Source organism: Chlamydotis macqueenii, chromosome 9 (assembly GCF_036417535.1).
Source record: "Chlamydotis macqueenii isolate bChlMac1 chromosome 9, bChlMac1.mat, whole genome shotgun sequence".
Classification (NCBI taxonomy): domain Eukaryota; kingdom Metazoa; phylum Chordata; class Aves; order Otidiformes; family Otididae; genus Chlamydotis; species Chlamydotis macqueenii.
Genome location: NC_141564.1, coordinates 1,992,217 through 2,012,391, shown reverse-complemented (window position 1 = coordinate 2,012,391; position 20,175 = coordinate 1,992,217). Strand labels below are relative to the sequence as shown.

The window sequence follows — 20,175 nt, the reverse complement described above, 5'->3', positions numbered from 1 at the left end:
CACACGAGAAGAGAGGTCACGGGCTGCTAATGAGGATTTAAGAGTAACGAGGGTTTGGAGGAGGTGCTGTTAGTACAGCAGTGTTCTCTAGTTAAATGGGTTGAACAGCACAGTGGTTTAAACGAACCACCTCTTCTCCTTTAAAACATGATCAAAATCCTAGCAAAACACTGCAAAAACTCTCACTGACATCAATCACACTTTGGACAGGAGCCATCAAAACCTGTACGGCCGATACCTCATCTTCAGGATGTGCAGCCTCCTCTCTATTCACCTAACAGCCGCAGCTTGCCACACTCCAAAATCAGTATTTCTGTCCAAACAAAGGCCAGAAATACAAAGCAAAAGAGTTACTTTCAAAAAGACACCACCCAAATCCGGAATAAAGCAGAACGCTAGGGCAGCGATATCTTGTTAGAAAATGCATTTCTTATTCCAATTTGCCTACAGTCCAGGCCAATGACATGTTTCTCCTTACACCCCAGCTAAGAACAGATAACAGAAGATAGAAGCGCTCCATACACAGAGCGCTTTCAGCCCGCGGCTCTTTGGAAAGATGGTATCTCCTCTCCAGCTCACAGGACAGCCTGCAAGGGAAGGTGTCTGTCTACTCGTACGCTCCTTTACTTTTTAAACAACTCGCACATCGAGGAACGGCCACAAGCAAGGAGAGGGCACAAGACTTTGCTCTACTCTTGTCTCCTTCGCTGGGACCCCGACGTCTGCGCACACACACGATTTCACCCGCTCCACAGACCCGTGGTCTCAGTCTCTACCAGAGACTGTAATCGCTTTTTCCCCAGCACATCATCACGTTTCACGCAGAGACGGTTAACTCTGACAGCATCTCCACCTAGGTCACGGCTTTCCAGCACAGTCTCCCATTCTTTAGTGCGTCAGCACTTAGAATAGTCACCTGGGAGCCAAGCATATCTTTTATTTGTCTGCATTAAAAATAAAAAAAAAAAAAAATCCACTTTCTTCCTGTGTATGAAGTCAGGCCAGAGAAGTTAAACTGGCTCATCTCCCACCACCCAGTTTTGGTATCCTTCCTCTCTCTCCCTTCCCTCTCCCTCTCTCTCAGAAGCCAGATCAACAGGACAAGAGCAGTATCCAGCACCTTCTTTCTCCGAGTCAGACTACGTATGTGACAGGGATCAGCCGCAATTCCCACCTGGCTCTGCACATGCTGCTCACAGGAGGCTTTTGGATCTTCAAGCCAAGAAACCCCTTTCCAAACTCCCTCACAAGAACAATGGCCTGTCCCACTGGAGCCAGGAGTTTAGCTGCCTACAGCATTCCAGGTTAATTTAATAAATGCTTAATTCAAAACACCAAATGCTTTGAAGATAAGAATTTCTTCTGCAAGCTGGGAGTTCAGCAGCTGGATATAAAAGGGGAAGAGCTGGAAGCAGTGGCCAGTGCCAAAATGATCATCAAATACCGGTATGACACCAGTATGAGCAGAATTCAGAGCGGTCCTGGATATAAGGCAAGGTATCCCTAGCAAAGGAAGTGCTTATACGACTGTATTTAATAGTAACGGCATTGATATCCTGGCGAGACACCGCTGAGAACATGGAAACAGGTCTGGCCACCTTCAAGAATGAAGCAGTTGAAGAGAAGATGTACTAACACAACCAGGGAATGAACGTGTTGAAGAGAGCATCTGGCTTGAGGTGTCCGGTTCTCAGATACCCAGTACAAGTCCACTGACGCACCGGATCAAGTCCTGTGGGAGGTCACCAAGACAGACTGAGGCTGGAGAACACAACATATGAGGAAATGCTGAGAAAAATATATTTGTCCACTCTTAAGAAATAAAGGTCGATGGGAAATCTTGATGGTCTATACCCTACCCAGCAGCAGGGTACAGAGAAGACAGACTCTTCCTGGAGACACTGGTAGGGGATGAGACACAGCGAACAGAATTTGCAACAAGTAAAATTCCCATTAAATACAATAAAATAAGTTTTTTCACCACAAAGTGGGGGTCAAACGCTGGAACAGGGCACCACAGACTGTGGGATCTCCATCCTTGGAGAGTCTCAACAGTTGACTGGACAAGGGCCCGTGCAATCTTATTTAGTTGGACTCACTTTGAGCAGGGAGCCGGACTTGACAAGCTCCAGAAGTTCTTCCAAACTAAGTGATTCCATGACTGCGTACAAACACGGCTTACTCAGCCTGCATTTGTGTCCTGTCTGGGAGAGCCCTAAACACAACTGCAGCAGAAGAGCTACCCAAGCCAGAGGCTAACGCCAAGACAAGAACAAGAGGCTAGAAACCGGCCATTCAGGCCACGCAATTCCATCTTGCAGAAGGCTCTGCTTCTAACCTAACACAGAAAGGAGCACAAGAGGCTCTCTCAACTGCAACCCAGCTGTATAATCCCTGCTTATTATTTGGAGGCAATCTCACTTTGAGGCGGGCTCCATACGCAAGGAGTTCAGCCAGGAGCAAGGGACCAGAGGGAACAATCTCATTCCCTTTCCAAGCATACGCTTCTACAGCTGCAGAATGGAAAATGAGGAAAGGAAACGCAAAGTAAAGTCTGTACACACAGGGGCCAGCAAAAACTGCGTTGTCTGAAGTGATGATGTCCCACCACCCCGCTCCCCCTCAAAAAGCAGCTGCAGACGTATCCTCTTCTCTGACAGGGAAGATTCCACAAGAAGAATAGGGATTACTTCCATGGGCAGTGTAATCATACGGCTTCAGATCCTTTTATTCTCATCAGGGCCAAGAATCCAACGGCAATTTTTCCCAAAATACAGAAGCCTAGAATCAGGACTCTGAAAGTTTTTCAGCCTATTAACATCAAAGGAGGGTCTTGGGTTTTTTGTTTGTTTGGGTTTTTTTTTAAATATTGCTCAAAAAAAAACCCCAAACCTGCTACATTGAGGGGGAGGACATGATTCTCCACTTGATCATGTCACCCATGTCCTTCCCATGACCTTTCTAGTGCTGAAGCACATGGTGCTAATCACTAAATCTCACTTCCACAGAATCCCAGTGGCATAAACGCCAGCCTCCACAAGACAAAACCCCCCAAACCTCCCCTTTCTGAGCAGCTCTAGAAGCCCACGGAGGCTCACATCGCCCCTCCTTTTTCCCCAGCCAGAAAGCCCGAGCTGTGTAAGGGAGCAGCGAGACCACCCACGCGACGGCAGGCAGAAACCAGAAGGTCCCTCAGACCGGCAGTGGGACGTGGGAGCCCTTTCAGAAAGGGTTCACCTGGCGCTACTCATCCTTCCCTCCTCTGCCACCACGTGGCCCACCTAAGGAGTGGCCGAAAATCAAGAGTTTTGCCCTTATCACCATGGAAAGGTGAAAGCACTCCAAAAGGCAAAAGAAAACAATAAAAAAAATAGTGAAGTAATAGCTATGCCAGCATCTAAGGAGTGACGCCGTGGTGTTCCATCCCCTGGACAGCTTTTCCACGCAACATGTGGTTTTCATTTCATGTCTCTTGTCAGGGTTTCACTGCTTTTCTTTTACTTGAACTCCAAAGGAGAAGAAAAATTGTACAAAACCCCAAACCAACAAATCTGCGTTGCTGGTATCCATTAACAGTCGCAAGGCTCTTTATTCAGCTAAACACAAAATCAGCAAACCCAGCTCAACTATAGGTTGTTTGGTGTGTATTTGTTGAGCCGTAACACGGTCTCTAAAAACATATGTCTTCTGCTCGGTATTTCAGGCAAAAATCTTTAGAAGAATAATATTTTGATTAGTAACATGTGTGTTTTGAAAGATTAACGCTGAACTCCAAAGGAGATTAAAACATGAGCAGAAACTATGAGCTAAATACACATATGTGCAAAGAGTTTTCGTTCTCACTGACTGGTTGCAAGTAATTTATTTTTATTATTAAGGTCTTAATCATATCTGCCATTGACTTTTTAAAAAATTAACTGATATTTATTAAAAAAATCTTGCTCTTTTGGAACCATTTCAGAACATTTCTAAAAAAAAAAAAAATAAATAAATTTCTAGTACATAACAGAAGTGATGCCACATTATTATGACACATCTCAAGGGAACTTCCGTGGGATCCTGGTAATTTTAGGTAGCACTCAAACACGGACCTCTTCTCTACGTAGTCTTCTAAGACTTCTCAACCCCAGTAAGAAATAAGGAATAAAAGCACCCAGATAGCGCTTTTCAAGAAACCGTGATTATTTACGCTCACAAACGTATTGATTTATTTCAGGGAAGCAATTAGTTCTCTAATTGTGCTGGAGATGCAATTAGATTTTCAAATAGATGGCCAACTTCCTGAACCACCCCCTCGTTCTTCTGCTGGCAGCTGGGCATTCGACAGGCTTACGTTCTTAAGCAACTCCAGCTGGAAAAGCGCACATGCACGTGTAAATAATTTCAGCGTTACAGACCAGACGCTGGAACTTTAACCCTAGAAACTGTTTTATTGTTATGTTTTAAGGAAGTAAAGACTCGGGTGTCTACGCTGCCAACGCTTTCGTTAGAGCACACAACACTGAAGCGAATACGTGATGATACAGACGCCCTCTCAACACACCCCTTTGTCACACCACGGAAAAACATCCTCAACTTTCTCTCAAAATGTTGACAGAAATTAAGATACGGAGACAGCAACTGCTCATTTCTGCTGAAATTTACTTCAACATATAATTAGCGCTCTAAGTAGCTTCAAGTCAGAAGCTAACGATCATTTGTCACTTTATATGTAAAGTCACAAGGATTTCATGGTAACACGGAGCTGCAGCCAACGGAAGAGCTCTCACCTTGCTGTCACTTACGCTCTTGTCAAGCAGCTGAGGGAATTAGGAAGAGTTACATCTAAATAACGGCATACACACACGACTAATCACGCTTTGTCGGGCACAATTACTTGCTCTCAGTGTCACCGTCTTACTCTCGATGCAGTAAAGCTAAATTCAACACGACTACTCTTCAGGAAAGAGCAGGTTGGCGATTTACGGAGGAGAGCGCTGGGGCAGGTCGTGGGTGGCACGCAGGAGCAGCGGGAAACGGAAGCCGCGGCGTTTCATGCGAGACGCCTAGAGAAGGCGTCCTCCGCCCAGCGCAAGCTTATCAGCGGATCCCGCCGCTCTGTGAAGCGGCGACCTCTGGCTTTCTGAACTCATCTACCAGCATCCGATTTTAAAAAAACCGCAAGCCTGAACGGCAGCTGTAAAAGACTGCTGCGCCCTGGCAGGAGGTGCTGCCTTAAAAGCAGAGACATCCCGCCGAACCAGCGTTCACACTGCTGGCAGCGAGGTGAAAAGTTAAGGGAGGTTCACACCTCTGTCTCGGTACTGCTGCTGCCCTTGGAGCACAGATGACGCTTGCCTGGGGTTTCAAGAGACAAGGGTACAATTCATCTCGAGAAGGCCCCATCATCCTCCTCCACACGTAGATTTACCTGGTGATCTGGGCAGCACATCATCAAAAGGCACTACAGTTATTATGTGACGTACGAGTGCCGAGGAACCCAGCACCTGCCCTCAACACACGACTTCTGGAAGCTCTAACCTGATCCAGAAGAACCTGATCCACATCAGCATGAGCCCAGACTTCAAAGGTAAATCCAATCCCGCTTTCCAACCCAACTACGCAGACAGCAAACTGAAGAGGTTACACTGCAGTCAAAAGAATTAATGGGAAATTCTGCATTTTTAACCAGAATCCGCTCCATCTATTTAAAGTGACAAAGATACAAAGTTTGGTGGTTACTGACACTGTCTACCCCACTGCAGCAACAAACGCTGAAGCCCCAGATCGGTTAATATTGATGAGAAAGTCAACAGCACAGGAAACAGTGTTTCCTGTCCAACTGTCTGAAAGCAGCCTGCTGTTAGTACTTGTTTTAAGAGTTATCCTACAGACAGATATAAAAAAAAAAAAATTAAAATTCTCCTAAGCTGAGCCCCTGATAATAGCAACGAGAAAGTATTATTCCTCAGTTGCGGTTCAATGTTTGTTTATTTTTGTACCCTTAAGACAGAGAACAATATTTAATTTTATTTTAAATCGCCCTTGTTAGCTAAGGATAGCTGCATCTGTTTGGCATGCTGGTTTCGGGGAACACCCGGAGCTCTGACACGGGCAGAAAGAGTCAGACCACTGGCATTCTGCCTTATCTTTTCTGCCCTGTATACGTTACCAGCAATTAACTGAAGGAAATCATAAGCTGCCTATGACTTTTGTGTATTTTTCTTCAAGAAAGGAAAAGAAGTAGAGGAGAAGATGTGCCAATATGTGAGGCTTTTGGTGGAGAAGGCACCCACGTCAGTGTGGTTCCCTCACAGTTGTGGCAGTATATGAAGTTGTGAAATCAAAACCTACTATTCAACTGGACTTCAAAAGGAAAAAAAAAAAAAAAACAACCAACAAAACCAAACAACAACAACAAAAAAAAACCCCATACACACACTCCAAAACATTACAGACACACTCCCTCACACACCCCTGCAAAGAACAGCAAAAGAAACACAGACAGGTAGATTTCCAGGCAGCTCCAGACGTTCAAAGGCTCACCCTTAGCAGCCACAATGGAAAGACAAGCAAAAATATGATCTTGTCCCTAAATATTCCCATTTAGTATCATCTACCTGACTACTGTAGCATGACACGAGCATCATCTACCTGAGCACTGGAGCACAGCTAGTTCCACTGATTCAAGTCTCCGAGCAAATAAAGAGATGGGGAGGGTGGGGAGGAGGGGGGGAGAGAGAAGAAGAAAAGAAAAGAAAAAAAAAAAAAAAAAAAAAAAAGGAGGAGAGAGGAAACACCTGAGAGGGAAGACACAAATTTCTTTTCATTTCTTTAGTTTTATTTCCTGTAATTCTTGTATTTAAAATTATTAATAACCACACATATAATGACTTCTTGCTTTTAAACATTTCATCCTTTCAACTGTCAGTCGATGTGTGTCCTTTTGTAAAACTGCAGCTGGTTTTTTCCGGGTAACGTGGCAAGGTCCCCTTTGCTGCTGGCTCCCTGAGCAACCTTCCTCTTACGGCCACTCTTGAAGCACACTTGCCTTCATCTCCGCACCAGCAATGCAACGGAGGCTTACCAGGCGCAGCGGAAACCACGCAAGATGGATCCAGGAGGTGCTGCTGGGGTGACGTCGGACACAGTCCCCTTGTTGCTGCGGCATACAGGTTTTACACCTCAGCTCTTCCGGCTCCAAGTCTAAGTCCTTTGCTGACTCCCGTTCTTTACGGCACAAACGCTGCCCCCCAGTAAAGAAACTCACAATCTCAAATCTGAAACCCTGCCAGATCCTTCAGGATTAGGAGTTGGGCTCTTCTGAGAAACACACTGCGAAATAGTGGTAGGGAACAGGATCCCAGAAGTATTGGGGCACAAAGACCAGGTGTAGTGGCACTTATAGCTTGTCCTGGCACATCTCAGTATCCAGCAGCACGGAATTCAAACGCCACGTCTCCATCCTTAAAACCCCAACACACAGGCCACATAGAATCACAGAATCACAGAATGGTTCAGGGTGGAACGGACCTTCAAAGCCCATCCAGTCCAACCCCCCTGCCAGGAGCAGGGACATCTCCAACCAGATCAGGTTGCTCAGAGCCCCGGCCAACCTGGCCTGGAATGTTTCCAGGGATGAGGCATCCACCGCCTCTCTGGGCAACCTGGGACAGTGTCCCACCAGCCTCAGCATAGACAATTTCCTGCTTATATCCAGGTATGAGTCTACCTCCCTCTATTTTAAAACCATTACCCCTCGTCCTGTCACAACAGGCCCTGCTGAAGAGTCTCTCCCCACCTTTCCTGCAGCCCCCTTTAGGCACTGGAAGGCCGCTCTAAGGTCTCCCCGGAGCCTCCTCTTCTCCAGGCTGAACAGCCCCAGCTCTCTCAGCCTGGCCTCACAGCAGAGCTGCTCCAGCCCTCTCATCATCTCTGTGGCCTCCTCTGGACCCTCTCCAGCTGGTCCTTGTCCTTCTGGTGTTGGGGGCTCCAGAGCTGGATGCATTATTCCAAGGAAACAGACGTTAGCCCTGGTAGCTACCTATGTACCCAAGTCTATTTAAAAACATGTATAGACCCATCAACACATTCACACACATTGTCTTCCACACCGTACTGAACAGGGAACCACCGACACGGAAATTCTTTAAGGAAACCAACATAGCAGAGGGGGTCTTCTTTCAAGAAGAGTCACTAGCTGTTATTTGATTTCTATTTTATCTAATGAACAGTCATTCAAATAGCAATAATCCATACAAAACCATTTGTTTTAGGTAAAACTTTACACTAAACCTAGGACAGAGGCATATTACCCAAGCAGTACGGGGACGAGAGGCATGGCTAGACAGAACACACAGGGTAGCTGCTCAGTGAAGAGAAGGAGCAGAGAGATTATCAGTCTGAAGAACCAGCGGCAAGGAGAATTCCTGGAAGAAGCGGGGTTTAAGATGGCACGGACGGCAAGCAAAGATAGGGTGCCTAGCAGACAACCGACACCCTGCTGGTCCCTGCATGGAGAGGGGCGTTAATGGAGGCTGAGGGACAAGCTGGAGAAGGACACGACGAGCAGGGAGGACGGAGGACTGGAAGGGGTGAGGGCAGCAAAGCGGGGAGTGGGCAGATGTGAGAATGAAGAAATTAAAGTAACATTTAAGTGCAACATACAGACCATGCCTGGTCAGCTGGAAGGGTTCCCATTGCAAGAACAACTTTTAAAAGAAAAAAGGGAGCTGACCCTCATACCAAGGCACGTCAGTTATTGTGTCCTGCTGTACCACTGCTCATCACGCTTACTGTGACGCAAATAACTTGTAACTTCCACCTGAAACCGGTCTACAAACGGTTATTTCCTTACCCTTTCCAGAGAAAGGATACAGAGAAGGCAAAAAGTACTTCACTGCCAGCATCCACAACAAGCTGGAACTATCCTATTCCTACATAAAAAATCATCCCATCTTCTTCCATTTCCAAAACAACAGACTTAATCTACTTTGATTCGCTGTGTTTCATGAGCTTCAATTCTTCTCCAAAGCATACAGAAACACGTGAACACTTGGGTATGTATTCGAAATATAAAGAGAAGGAGCAGGAGGCTCTCTGTAAGACACCTGAAGTAAAGTTATCACCCAGCCAGACTGCAACTTTTTTTGTGTATATTAGGGATTTCCTAACACATTAATCCACAGGTTATTATTTGACCAGGAAAGAGGATAAGCTAAATTTCTGCTAAGGTACCTCCTGAATTTCCATTTGGTAAGGTCTCCTAACTAAGGTCCAGAACAGTTCTCATTGATTGTGGGGAAGCTACGAGGATAACTTCACGCAGCACCGAAGAGACCAGCATCACTCAATTCTACTTAATGCTGTAGGACTTAGTTTCCACCAGCGTTCGCAACTTTAGCTGAAGCACTGTACAACCACACAGCTCGAAGAGAAAAACAACCGTTACTCACGTAAAACGCAACTGATGCTTAAAGAGAGAGCTGAGCTTTGGAACAGACAGATGCTTTTTAGCAACTTGCTTGCAGACGCGAGCTGTGTATGATATTTAACTTCTGCATTGTTACCGCAGTTGCTCTTTACCCGCCACGGGAAACCCACCTACTACGCACGAACAGAAGGGAAAGAAGTGTGCCTGTATACTGACTAAGGAGACATGAGAGCTCAGCACATGCTTTGGTACGCACTGCAAACACGTGAATACAAAAGATATGCACCACATGATATTCTGGACTAAATATCCAAGCCTGCTCATTACTGTTTTTAATACTTACTCATCACTCCCTTTCTCTCTGCACCCAGCATCAGAGGTGTGACCCAGGACTTTTTTCCCCCCAAAGTCTGTCCCTGTCAACGTACAGTTGTTCTGTACCATGCACTTTCCTGTATTTTGTTCAGCATGGCTTAAAAGTTCAAAGCCATGGAACAGTTCCAACCCAAGGACAGCCAAGTTTTGGCCCCAAACCACTTTCGAGACCGAGACCACTTTGGAGGCTGTTCTACATAACAAAACCAAAAAAAAAAAAAAAAGGCCATACAGTTCTGTCTTCAAAGCAAGACTGATACGGCTACAAACACCACAAGTTACTTGACGGCCTGTGAAATGCCGTGGAGGCATTCCTAACAGAAGACATCAAGCCTGGCATGTGCCATGGTACTCGCACCGCAACGGAAAAAGCTCTTTCACGGGATGGACTCCAAAGATGATTTGTTATCCAAACCAGCACAGTCCAGCCAACAGCCCCCCGGCTGACTGCAGCCCATCAATTTCACTCCGAATACTCAAGCTCTGAATACTTTCTCCTGGGCCTATCCACAGCACAGAAAGGAGTGCTGTTTGCTTCCAAAGGGGACACGGAGGACCGGCATCCCTCCCTCACACCACACGTACATTTTACACAGTATCTGGGCATAAGCAGCCTTTCCTTTCCTGGTTCTGCTGGCTTTTTGGCTTGAACTCTCTGCCAGAGCTTGCAGAGGGCTAAAACAGCAAGAAGGCAGGGGACAGACTGAGGATAAGGAGGAAGCAGCAACCTGTGTCTCACAGCAGAAGAAAGGGATGGGGAAAGTGGTTTCAGGGTTAGAAGCCACCGAGGCTCTGTTACGTGCCACTGTGGCCAGAAGATACCATAGCAGTCCTCCCCCTGCCTCTCCTCACGTCCCCTCTCCCAAAATGCCTGTTCTGCCACGCACCTTGAGGGACACACTGTCTGCAAACCACGGCACCTCAAGGTGCTCGCTTCCCGCAGCGCCCAGCTGCGGCAGCACCAGGCACAGCCGCAGCAAGGAGCCAGGAGTAGAAGATCCCAAATTTCTTCCCCCACCGCACTCCTCAGCAAGTACTTGCAGAAGCATCAAAGCAACTCTACAAGCACATTTAATACTTTAGAAGTACATTTTCTTCAGACCACGCCAACCTCTCCTTCAAAACAGGAAAAAAACACCTGGATCCAGAACAAAGATCACCGAGGAACTTGCATCGGCACATGGACACCGTAATTAAAGTGTTCCAGACATCTTTAGGATAAAAGATGTTTCTAGGTCTTGTCTCTGCAGAGCCACTGCGGTCCCCGTGTCGTGAGCCTTGAACCCAGCTCTTGGAAAAGCAGCGGCACGTGTTACGAGACACTTGAGAGTCCAGAATGCCCTTCTTGCTTAGAAATTAGAAGTACACTCCTCAAGATCAGTTGACATAAATCTGCCTACTCACAGTTGCAAAAGCAGGTACATCTGGTAGGAAACATGCACGGGCAAACACCACATTCAAATGATGACAGTTAAAAAAAATAAAATCCACTATGGTTAACCAAAGATTTCTTCCTTCGCACTGTACTAAACATAACCACTCATTCCAGTTTCAGACAGAACACTTCTTACTACTCGTGTTCATCAACAGTAACACTTAAAAAAGGAAGCTTTTTCCCCCTACTATCGTATCCAGCTCTATTGCATTCATTACATTTCATTATATCTACACCATTTCATTTAGGTCAACATGTCAAAGTAACCTAGACTCAAGTTTGCTTTAAGTCAGCCAACACTACTCTCAAGGCTGGAAAGCCCATTTCAGAGTCAGTAACAGAATCGCCTTCTCCTTCCTCCACACATCATCAAGTCAGAAGTGGAGAACTGCACTCAGAATTAGCAAAATCACTACGATGTTGACAGCTCACTAAATTTCTGTACAACGCATATAATACCCACTGCACAACAGCAACAGCGGAAAGAAAACCTAGTAGCAAGCTAATGATAATTAATAATTACTGAGTTAGTACTTTAAAATGTAATATGATGTATTTTTTTTCCAATTTTTGCGGGTTTTTTTTCTCCTCTCCCATGTCTGCAGAGACAAACCACAGAGGCAGAAGACTCCTGTTGGAGGGAGGCATCCATCTCCACCTCCCCACGTTCACCTGGGATCCTGAGGACAGCAGCTACAGCTCGCGCCGCTGTCTGCACAGCGTGAGCCCGCGCACATCACAAACGTACTTCTCCTCATCAGAAATATTTTTATACAAGCTAAAGCACATCTACATTATGTCATCTCCAAACACTGCATCATGTTCCAAAACACGGAGTGTTTGGGTTCCAGCCGAAAAGCAGCGTTACTGTACCCAAGCAAGGAGGCTGGATGTTAACTCCCAGTGTCCAAGTTTGAGGAGGGGCTGGGCAGCAGCATCCCCACTGCTCCAAGAGAACTCTCACCCTCTATTTGTAAAGCACTGTGGAAGAACAAAAAAGCAAAGCTAACCTCTTGCCTGTGTATACCATGGGGGAAGAAAGTGGTCCAAGAAACGACAAGAAATCTACTAAAAATATATTCAAGCAATGCATTTAAGTTGTAATTACGCATCATTGACACAGAGGGGAAAAAAAACCACACTACTGCATTGTGAGCCCAATCTAAAAACCAAAGGAGAGGGGAGCGGCGGGAAACAAAAAGAAGAACAAGCCTCCTGAGTTCCTGCTGTAGCAGAGCTCCGGAAGGCTTCACCGACACAGTGCCATTCAGCCCTGCCGCAGCTCGGAGCCCTCTTATTACGCCACTATTCAGAGCCCTTTTGCGCGCTGCCCGGAAAGGGACAAGGTGAGCAGAAGCCATTTGCGCTAAGCAAGCACGCAAAGGGCAGGCAGCTCAGGCTTTTCTTGTATTTTACAGGAGAGTGACAAATTTCCCCACGCCAGCAATGAGAATAGCGGGGCAGGACAGCCCGTGATGGGGGTGAACTCTGAGACGGTTGTTCTGAGGCTCTTACGACAGATCTACTGCCTGATCTTGGGCAGTTAGTTCCTGATGTTTTGCTTTTCTTATTAAAAAAACAGGGATAAAGTTGGCATTTGCTAATATAAGAACACACAGTTGGTACAAACCAGACAGCAAATATAATCCAGCTTCAGAAAATTACTGAGTTCTGTGACACGCAGGCAATCCCGAACTGGAAATATTGCATACACTGCAAGTAACCTTTTGTTATTTGTGTAATAATCCCATCTGCGTCACCATTTCACAGCCTTTTGACCTTGTGCTAGAAAAGTTACAACCATGTTTTGACTTCTGGAAGCGGCACACGCGCTGCAGAACTGCCTGTCACAAACCACAACAACACTAAACCCCCTCTCTGCGCAGCCGTCCTCCTCCAAAGCCAAACACAAGGCTGAACTTTCCAGATTCTCCTTCTCCTTCCACCGCTGTTCGTTCTCTCCCTCCCCAGACCCCTTATTTAACCTTGTAAGCAAGGGGAAAAAAAGTTAATGCGGCTTCTATAAACCGCGAGCATGTTGAGTTACCGAAGCTGGCTCACCTCCCACGAATTCAAAACAAAGCATCAGTCAAGTGACAGATTCGAGACAACGGCGAGAACCCTGCAGCCAAACCCCAGTGCCCAGGTCCCCTGCCCACTGGATGACTGCCTGGGGTTGCACGTTAAGGACTTATTCGCATGAGTTATTCACCAACCTGACGGATCTTTCTGGCTGCTCTCTTCGTTTCTTTCCTTCGTTTTATCGTCTTCTTCAGCCTCTCTTTCCCCATAAAGGCTTTTCTCTTTTCCCCCATTTTTTCCAACGCTTCTAACGTCTCTCTAAACCATTTTCTTCCCTTCTCTGCCTCCAGCCCCCCTGAGGCTCTCTTCCCTTATCTCTTCTTCCCTCCTTTTCTGCATCAGTTTAATCCCCAGTGCCAGTCCCAGCTGAAGTTCCTAGAATCGCTCAGGAGAAGACTTTGGCCCTTTTGTCCGCCCGCAGAGGAGGGAGCCTAGCAGCTGGAGAATGTGCAAGCGGTGCATTCCCGCCTCTGCCCTTTGCTTGGTCTGCCCTTACATCTGGGCTCCAGCAGCCGCCTGAAAACCATCAGATCCTCGTCAGGGCCGCACCACTGCCAGCGTCCTTGGGATACCCCAGCTGAAGAACAGCTACAAAATTATTTGTTAGACACTTCAAAACAAACAAACAAAAAATTGCTTAGAAAGGAGGCTACTTGCAAATAACATGGGTCTTGTCTTTGAACAGTAAGGGATGTTGCACAGGATTTTAATTAAAGATAGATTTTGGCATACAGATTCACGAACAAGGTTCACAGGTACAACACAAACAAGTTGTTTAACACTTCAGTATCGCACTGCATTCACCGCGGGTTGCTAACATCCCAAACAGGGCGGCTAACATCCTGCCCTGAGCAAACCATGACTTATCTCAAACGCAAAGGCTTGCGGAAGCAGAACCACCGGCTCTAGACTGCAGGTAATATTCCCTTATGAATAAACTCTCTCTCTCCTCAGCCACTAAAATGGGATGAGGCTTTCATTCCACACACGTGCTTTTAAGATGACTTCACCAGGCTATCACCTCGGCCTTAACCAAAGAGAACACAAAAATAAGAAAAAAAAAACAATACATCAAGAAGTCTGCAGGGAAATAGGCAAAAATCTAGCAGCTGGCCCGTGAAGGCTCTGCACATACATGTATGTACAACCACACAGAGTCTGTTCTGTGTCCAGCACCACGGTATATTCTCTGTCCGTATAAATGCCTTACTTTGGCATGGAAGGATGTTCAACACAGGAGCGCAGCTGCAGCACGGCCAGGTAACGAGAAAAGGCCACGGGATCCCACAGGATAAGCAGAGCCAAAGCTCTGTTGTTGTCCCGAGGACCAAGGCAGCAGGTGCTGTCTGTGAAGCTGTAAACAACACACATTGCTCTACTTTGGGGACTACAACACGCCACTGGAGTCACAAAAAACCCCGACCGACAGTTCATCACCTGCCCAAAACTAGAAATGTACAACTGCAATATAAATAGACTTTATTACTTGCAAAGAACATACCGCATAAAACACATGTTGGAAACAACTGGAATCCGTTCCTTCAGGGAGGAATTACAGCGGCCTCAGGTAAAAGAACAAGGAGAGAAACTGATTTTTTTTGGAAGAGAAAGCCATGTAACAATCCAGCCTTCCACTTGAGAGAGACAGCCAGTACGAGGCCATGCTTGGCCACAGCGCGATGGAAAGAAACCTCTGCCAAAACAAAAACAGACACGTGGGGCAACAGCCCAATTCCAGACTGCTATTAACTTGTTTAAGGATGGAAGAGAGATGAGGAGCAAGACTCCCCCGCAGCTCTTTTATAAAAACAGTGTCACAATACTTGATGCAAAGGATGAGCGCTGCAGCCAGCGGTACTTAGCCAAATTAATTGAGATCTGGAAATAATAGCATAATGTGGAGTTTAACATTAGCTAAGCAGCTAACAAGCCGACTTCTAGGAGAGCTGACGGGCCCGTTCCTATTTTAAAACCTTCCAGTGAAACACTGCTGCAGCTACAGACACAAACGAAGCAACAGATGTACTAATTTCCCTTTCTTGCGCACAGCTATTCGGCTTTCTCAGGCAGTGGCAGCAAGCACTCATAAAGCAACTTTCAGACAAGCCCCTTCCATTAGAAGAGACAAAGAATTCCACAACAAAGTTTCAAAATACAATAAATTATTTACCTTCTAGATGACGCCGATCTGTTTCACTGACCAGTTCGGTGAATTGCCTTTTCTGCAGGCAAGCTTAATTAGGCACTTACGGAAACAACCTGTGGCAGTGCTGCCACACACCCTTAACACCCCATAGTCCCACTCCTCCCACCCGCCAAAGAGGGGGTAATTCACTTAGAACCTGTTACTTGTGCCAAAACCCAGCAGCTGACAGCAAGATACACACATACGCTCCGTCCTCAATCCCCGTTTCCACTTTCCATCTCTCAGGGCACAACAGAAGCCCCTCTCTCATACAACACCACACCAAACGATAGACATCCTTACTTCTGCCATCCCCTTTCCCCTCGCTACACTGACACTCTGGACTGCTTAATTCTTTACACTTTACTCCTTCACACTTGATTCTTTACACTTTTGTAGCAGCCAGTTACTTGCAGACTCTTGACAGCAGCTGAGCCAACTTTCAGGACACTCCAACTCGAGTCAGCTTTAGTGTAACTGGAATAAAAGGTACAAGATGCGATGAGAACCAACACACCTCACTGAATACACCAGATTTTTCTCTTCTGCAAGAACATTCACTTCTGGTACAGAAAAGTCCGTACAAGTTCAGCCAGAAATTTCAGGTTCTGTGGGGCTTTTCCACAACAGCAACACAGCAGCCTCACCGCAACGGCCGTGCCACTCCAGCGTCCCCCGTGTGCAAGGCACGCAGGCCAGAGGAGCTTCCCTGGAAAACACACCTCAGCAGAGCTGCCGACGGCAGAGGAAACGATCGCTGCCCGGCATGGGACATCACAGCTCCGCACGACAGCCCCAAATGCAGCTATGGACAACCAGCAACCCTGGTTACGGCTGCCGAGGGATCTTCTGCCTGTTAGCCAAGATACAATGGCTAATTCCGCTCATTCCTAGTTGACGTAGCTAGAAAAGATTTCACCCTGAAGGTAACAGCTTTGTACTCCAGCATGAGTCCTCAGCATAAGGTATTTTATAAAAATTTGCCTTTCACAGGCAACATCACAGGCAACCCAGAAAAGTATGGTAAAAAGACGGTAACTTCGTTAAGTTTCCCAGAGCCATACATATTCAACGCAGCAAGCAACCCAGACTTCAGAACCATCCTGCCTGCTGGTGAATAAAGCCTCACATCTGGAAGTCCCCAGGCGCTCCCGCCGAGCAGTGTAACTGAAACCAGAATTCAGCCTGACGTCTTAAAATCTTCACTTCAGTATCTTTAAGAGACCTTCTTTGCAGATCTGCCTGCACTTGCCTCAGATACCGATTCAAAAGCCCTGATGAAATCCAGCACCACTACGTTCTTGGTAGTCAACAGGAAGCCAGACTCACAGAACTGGTAGACGATTTTTGCTGCCCCACAAGTGAAGTCTTTAAAGAGAGACTGAAGAATACATAACTCAAATGCACGAGCAGTAATTAAATGCTACATTCTTAAGTTGGCAGTATGAGACCTGTTAGCAACACCTTAAAAAACCCACTCTCCTCAAGGGAGCCAAACCCTCAAATTCAGATTTGCCTCACCAACCTCAGTCGCTATTTTTGTTTGTATTCCTGCAGCAGAGTAAAAGATACTTTTAACAGAACTTAATTTGTAATACTTTAAGATGCAATTAGAAAATACAATAGTTTAGCTGGCAGATGGACTAAAAATACACTCTCTTAGGGGACAACTCCTCAGCATAGTGTCTGGGCAGAGCCCAGATGGAACCTGATGGTTCCCAAAAGGTTTCCACCAAAAACTTTATCAGCATAGGGCATGCTGCTTGACAACGCACCAAATTCAGATCTCCAGGTGCCCAGAGGGCAGGGCTGTGCAAATCTGCCAGCAGCACAGCTGCAGAGATCCATCAGGCTCTAAACGAGGCCTGCCAGCATGCACAGCCTCTGTGGGAAGTCGGGAGAGACAAGTTAAGTTCCTACCAAGCTTTCCCATCTCAGAAGCTCGGAAACGCTTTGTGAAGACCCCCAAAGGTGACTGCAAAAGCACTGCAAATCTAGCAAAGTGAAGAAACAGCTCACATTGGGTGTACAGATAGCTAGGAAGCGTGAACGGCGCCGCTCCCCGTTTCCCGTGGGCCAGGCCCCTCAGAAGACAGAAGCGGCCCACTGAATTTACAGAAACACAGAATTATTTCCTGTTTTATGTAGAGAGAGAAAGCACTGCATTTGGGCACTGCTGCAGGGTAAACTTTGACAAGGGATGGCATTTCACTTACAGCTTTCCCTCTTTGGGCTTTTTAGTCTACTTCGTGAACTGCCTCGCCTGAGAAAACTAGGAAAGGAAAACATTTAACTGAGTTACATGATTCACAGAAATGATATGCTTAATCATTGAAGAAGGAGTCATTTAGCTCTTGTAACACACAGCTTTAAGCCCACATAAAAGTGGCTAACAAACGACTCAGAAACTGCTAGTGATTCGAAAAGGCCGGCGGACGTTTCTCTGTGAGCCCTAACCATGCCTGTCAGCTCAGCTCTTACGTACAAGCGCACAAAGGGAAGATAAATACCGTTACAGCAGCAGGTAACAGTTTGCAGCCCTTTTGTGCTGTTCCTGTGACGCAGAGACGCGGGGGCTGGAGCCCCGCAAGGCACTTCAGAGCGAATGCTGCTGGGTCCCCGTTTCTGCGGCACACCGGGCCCCTTCCATGGGGTTTCCAGTGGAAATCACCAAGAGCACGGACGCCTCGGAGTTACAGTTATATACGAGCACACGGGCCGCCAAGTACCTAAATCCTTAGCACCTAACCTCCTTAGAGAGCCGGCGTGCTCAGGTCCCGTCCCCCCGCAGCACCCCGGGCTTCTTTCCACACCGACAGCGAGGTCTCTGCGTTCCGCTCCACCCGCCGGGCGCAAAGCCCGCTCCAAAAAAAAGAAGAGGGGCGAAACCCGAGGCGGGAAGCCAGCCGGCTCCCGCAGCATTCACACGGGGAGGCGCGGCAGCGGCCGGCCGGGCCAGGCTCCGCGCTTCGCACCCGGGCCGGTGCCCGCCGCCCGCCGCCATCCGGTTCGGTCCGGTTGGCACCGCCCCGCCCCGCCCCTCCCCGCGCACTCACCCGCTGCTGGAGCCGCCCGCTGGCGGCGGCGGCGGCCGCCGTGGCCGCGCTGTGCCGCAGCTCCGCCGCCTGCCCCGGCCGCAGCAGGCTCCGCGTGAAGCGCCGCGTCCGCTCGCCGGCCATGGGCGCCGGCAGCCCCACGCTGCCGCCGCCGCTCCCCAACCGGGCCCAGGCGCTGTCAGGAAGCGGAACCCGGGGGTTTCCCTCCCGCTCCCCCCCGCCCGGGGGGAGGTGAGCGGGGCGGGGGCCGCCCGCCGCCGGGAAGTTGGCGGCCACTCCCCGGGGGAGCGTTTATGGGTTGACACCGAGCTGCACCGCGGAGGGCACGGGATCGCCGCGTCCCAATTTCTCCGCACAAGCGCAGCGGAATTCCCCTCCGCGGTGCAGAACTTCCACAATCCGGTCGCACGGGTGGGTGCGGGAAAGGAGCCGAGCGTGAGCGATGGCACATCGCAGAGCGCGGCAGCCCCTGCGCGGCAAAATGGAAATAAAACCTGAGCGGCACGCGTAGGTGCCTGCTCAGTGCCCCAGAACTGGGTTAAGACAGTTAAAGATACTAGCCTAGATATTTCTGCCATTCAAGAGGTGCTATCTTGCAATATCTTGGAGATGGTACTTGTTGGAAGCTGAAGCTCAGGAAGAAAGCACGACTGGGTTGGAAAAGTTTTCTTGCTCTTGAGAAATCTGACACAAAATGGCCCTGAGAGATGGAAAAAGGAGACTCCGTTCGCTTTGCAAACAATCCAGTTAAGGCGCGTTATAGGAAACTGCAGCCTGAGGTTGCAAAGAAAAAAAAATTATTAAAAAAAAGGAGAGTAAGTAGCCTCAGTGATGCTAAGGAAGCGTTCTGCCTCGACACAAAGATGTGATCTATGATAAACTGCACTGCAACTTGTTGCAGACAGCCAGGAAAACACACATTGCATCTATGAGAAAGAATAATAAAAATTAACGGTTTCTTCCATTCAGTACGCGCATGCACGTCCTGGAAAATGATTTCAGGAAAATAATCGCTGTAATCCCGGGCAGGAGCCTGCAGCCATCCCTGGCTTTGGGCGCCACGCCGCTGCTTCGGCTCAGCTGCGGTCAGCTCTGTGGTCAGGCGGTGACAGCCCGCGCTCCACGCCGCGTCTCGCTTCGTGACTATACACGGGCAAGCTGGGGGCTCAGCGAACGTGCAGGTACTTGTCAGCCAGCAGTGGGCTGCTTAAACCTCTTAGCAGACACCAGGAAATAAAAGAGCCGGCTGTTTCTGCACCACAGACATTTCTCCAGCCCGCAGGAAAGCAACAAGTACCCACAAATACTGAAATAATGAACAAAAAAAAAGCGGTTGGATTAAACAGAACACCCGTTTTTTATTATCATCCTCTGAAGTAAACGTTCAGCGATAGTCTGGATAAGGAGTTTTGTCCAAGATGAGCCCAGTCTACCTCTGAAACGCTCATCTGTAGCGCAAAGCACAAAAGCCCAGGATTTTACAGCATTGGGTTGTTATTATTATGCAAAGTAATTATTATGCAAAATTAATTATTTTGGTTTGTCTCAGAGCTCCTCTGCATTTCAGAAGTTTGCTAGTTTTCAGTCGGTTGTTGCACAGGGCCACTGTACTTTGTCAGTCTTTCCACTT

General features: G+C 47.7%; 1 protein-coding gene across 1 annotated transcript in view; it reads right to left on the bottom strand.

Annotated features, from left to right (window-relative positions):
- Positions 1-18,683, bottom strand: part of DOCK10 (dedicator of cytokinesis 10) — a 143,425-nt gene extending 124,742 nt beyond the window's left edge. Inside the window, exon 1 of the mRNA XM_086754232.1 lies at positions 18,546-18,683. Within this exon, the coding sequence (XP_086610358.1) occupies positions 18,546-18,668 (123 nt within the window). The 5' untranslated portion in view covers positions 18,669-18,683. The remainder of the gene's footprint in view (positions 1-18,545) is intronic.
- Between the last annotated feature and the right edge of the window lie 1,492 nt (positions 18,684-20,175).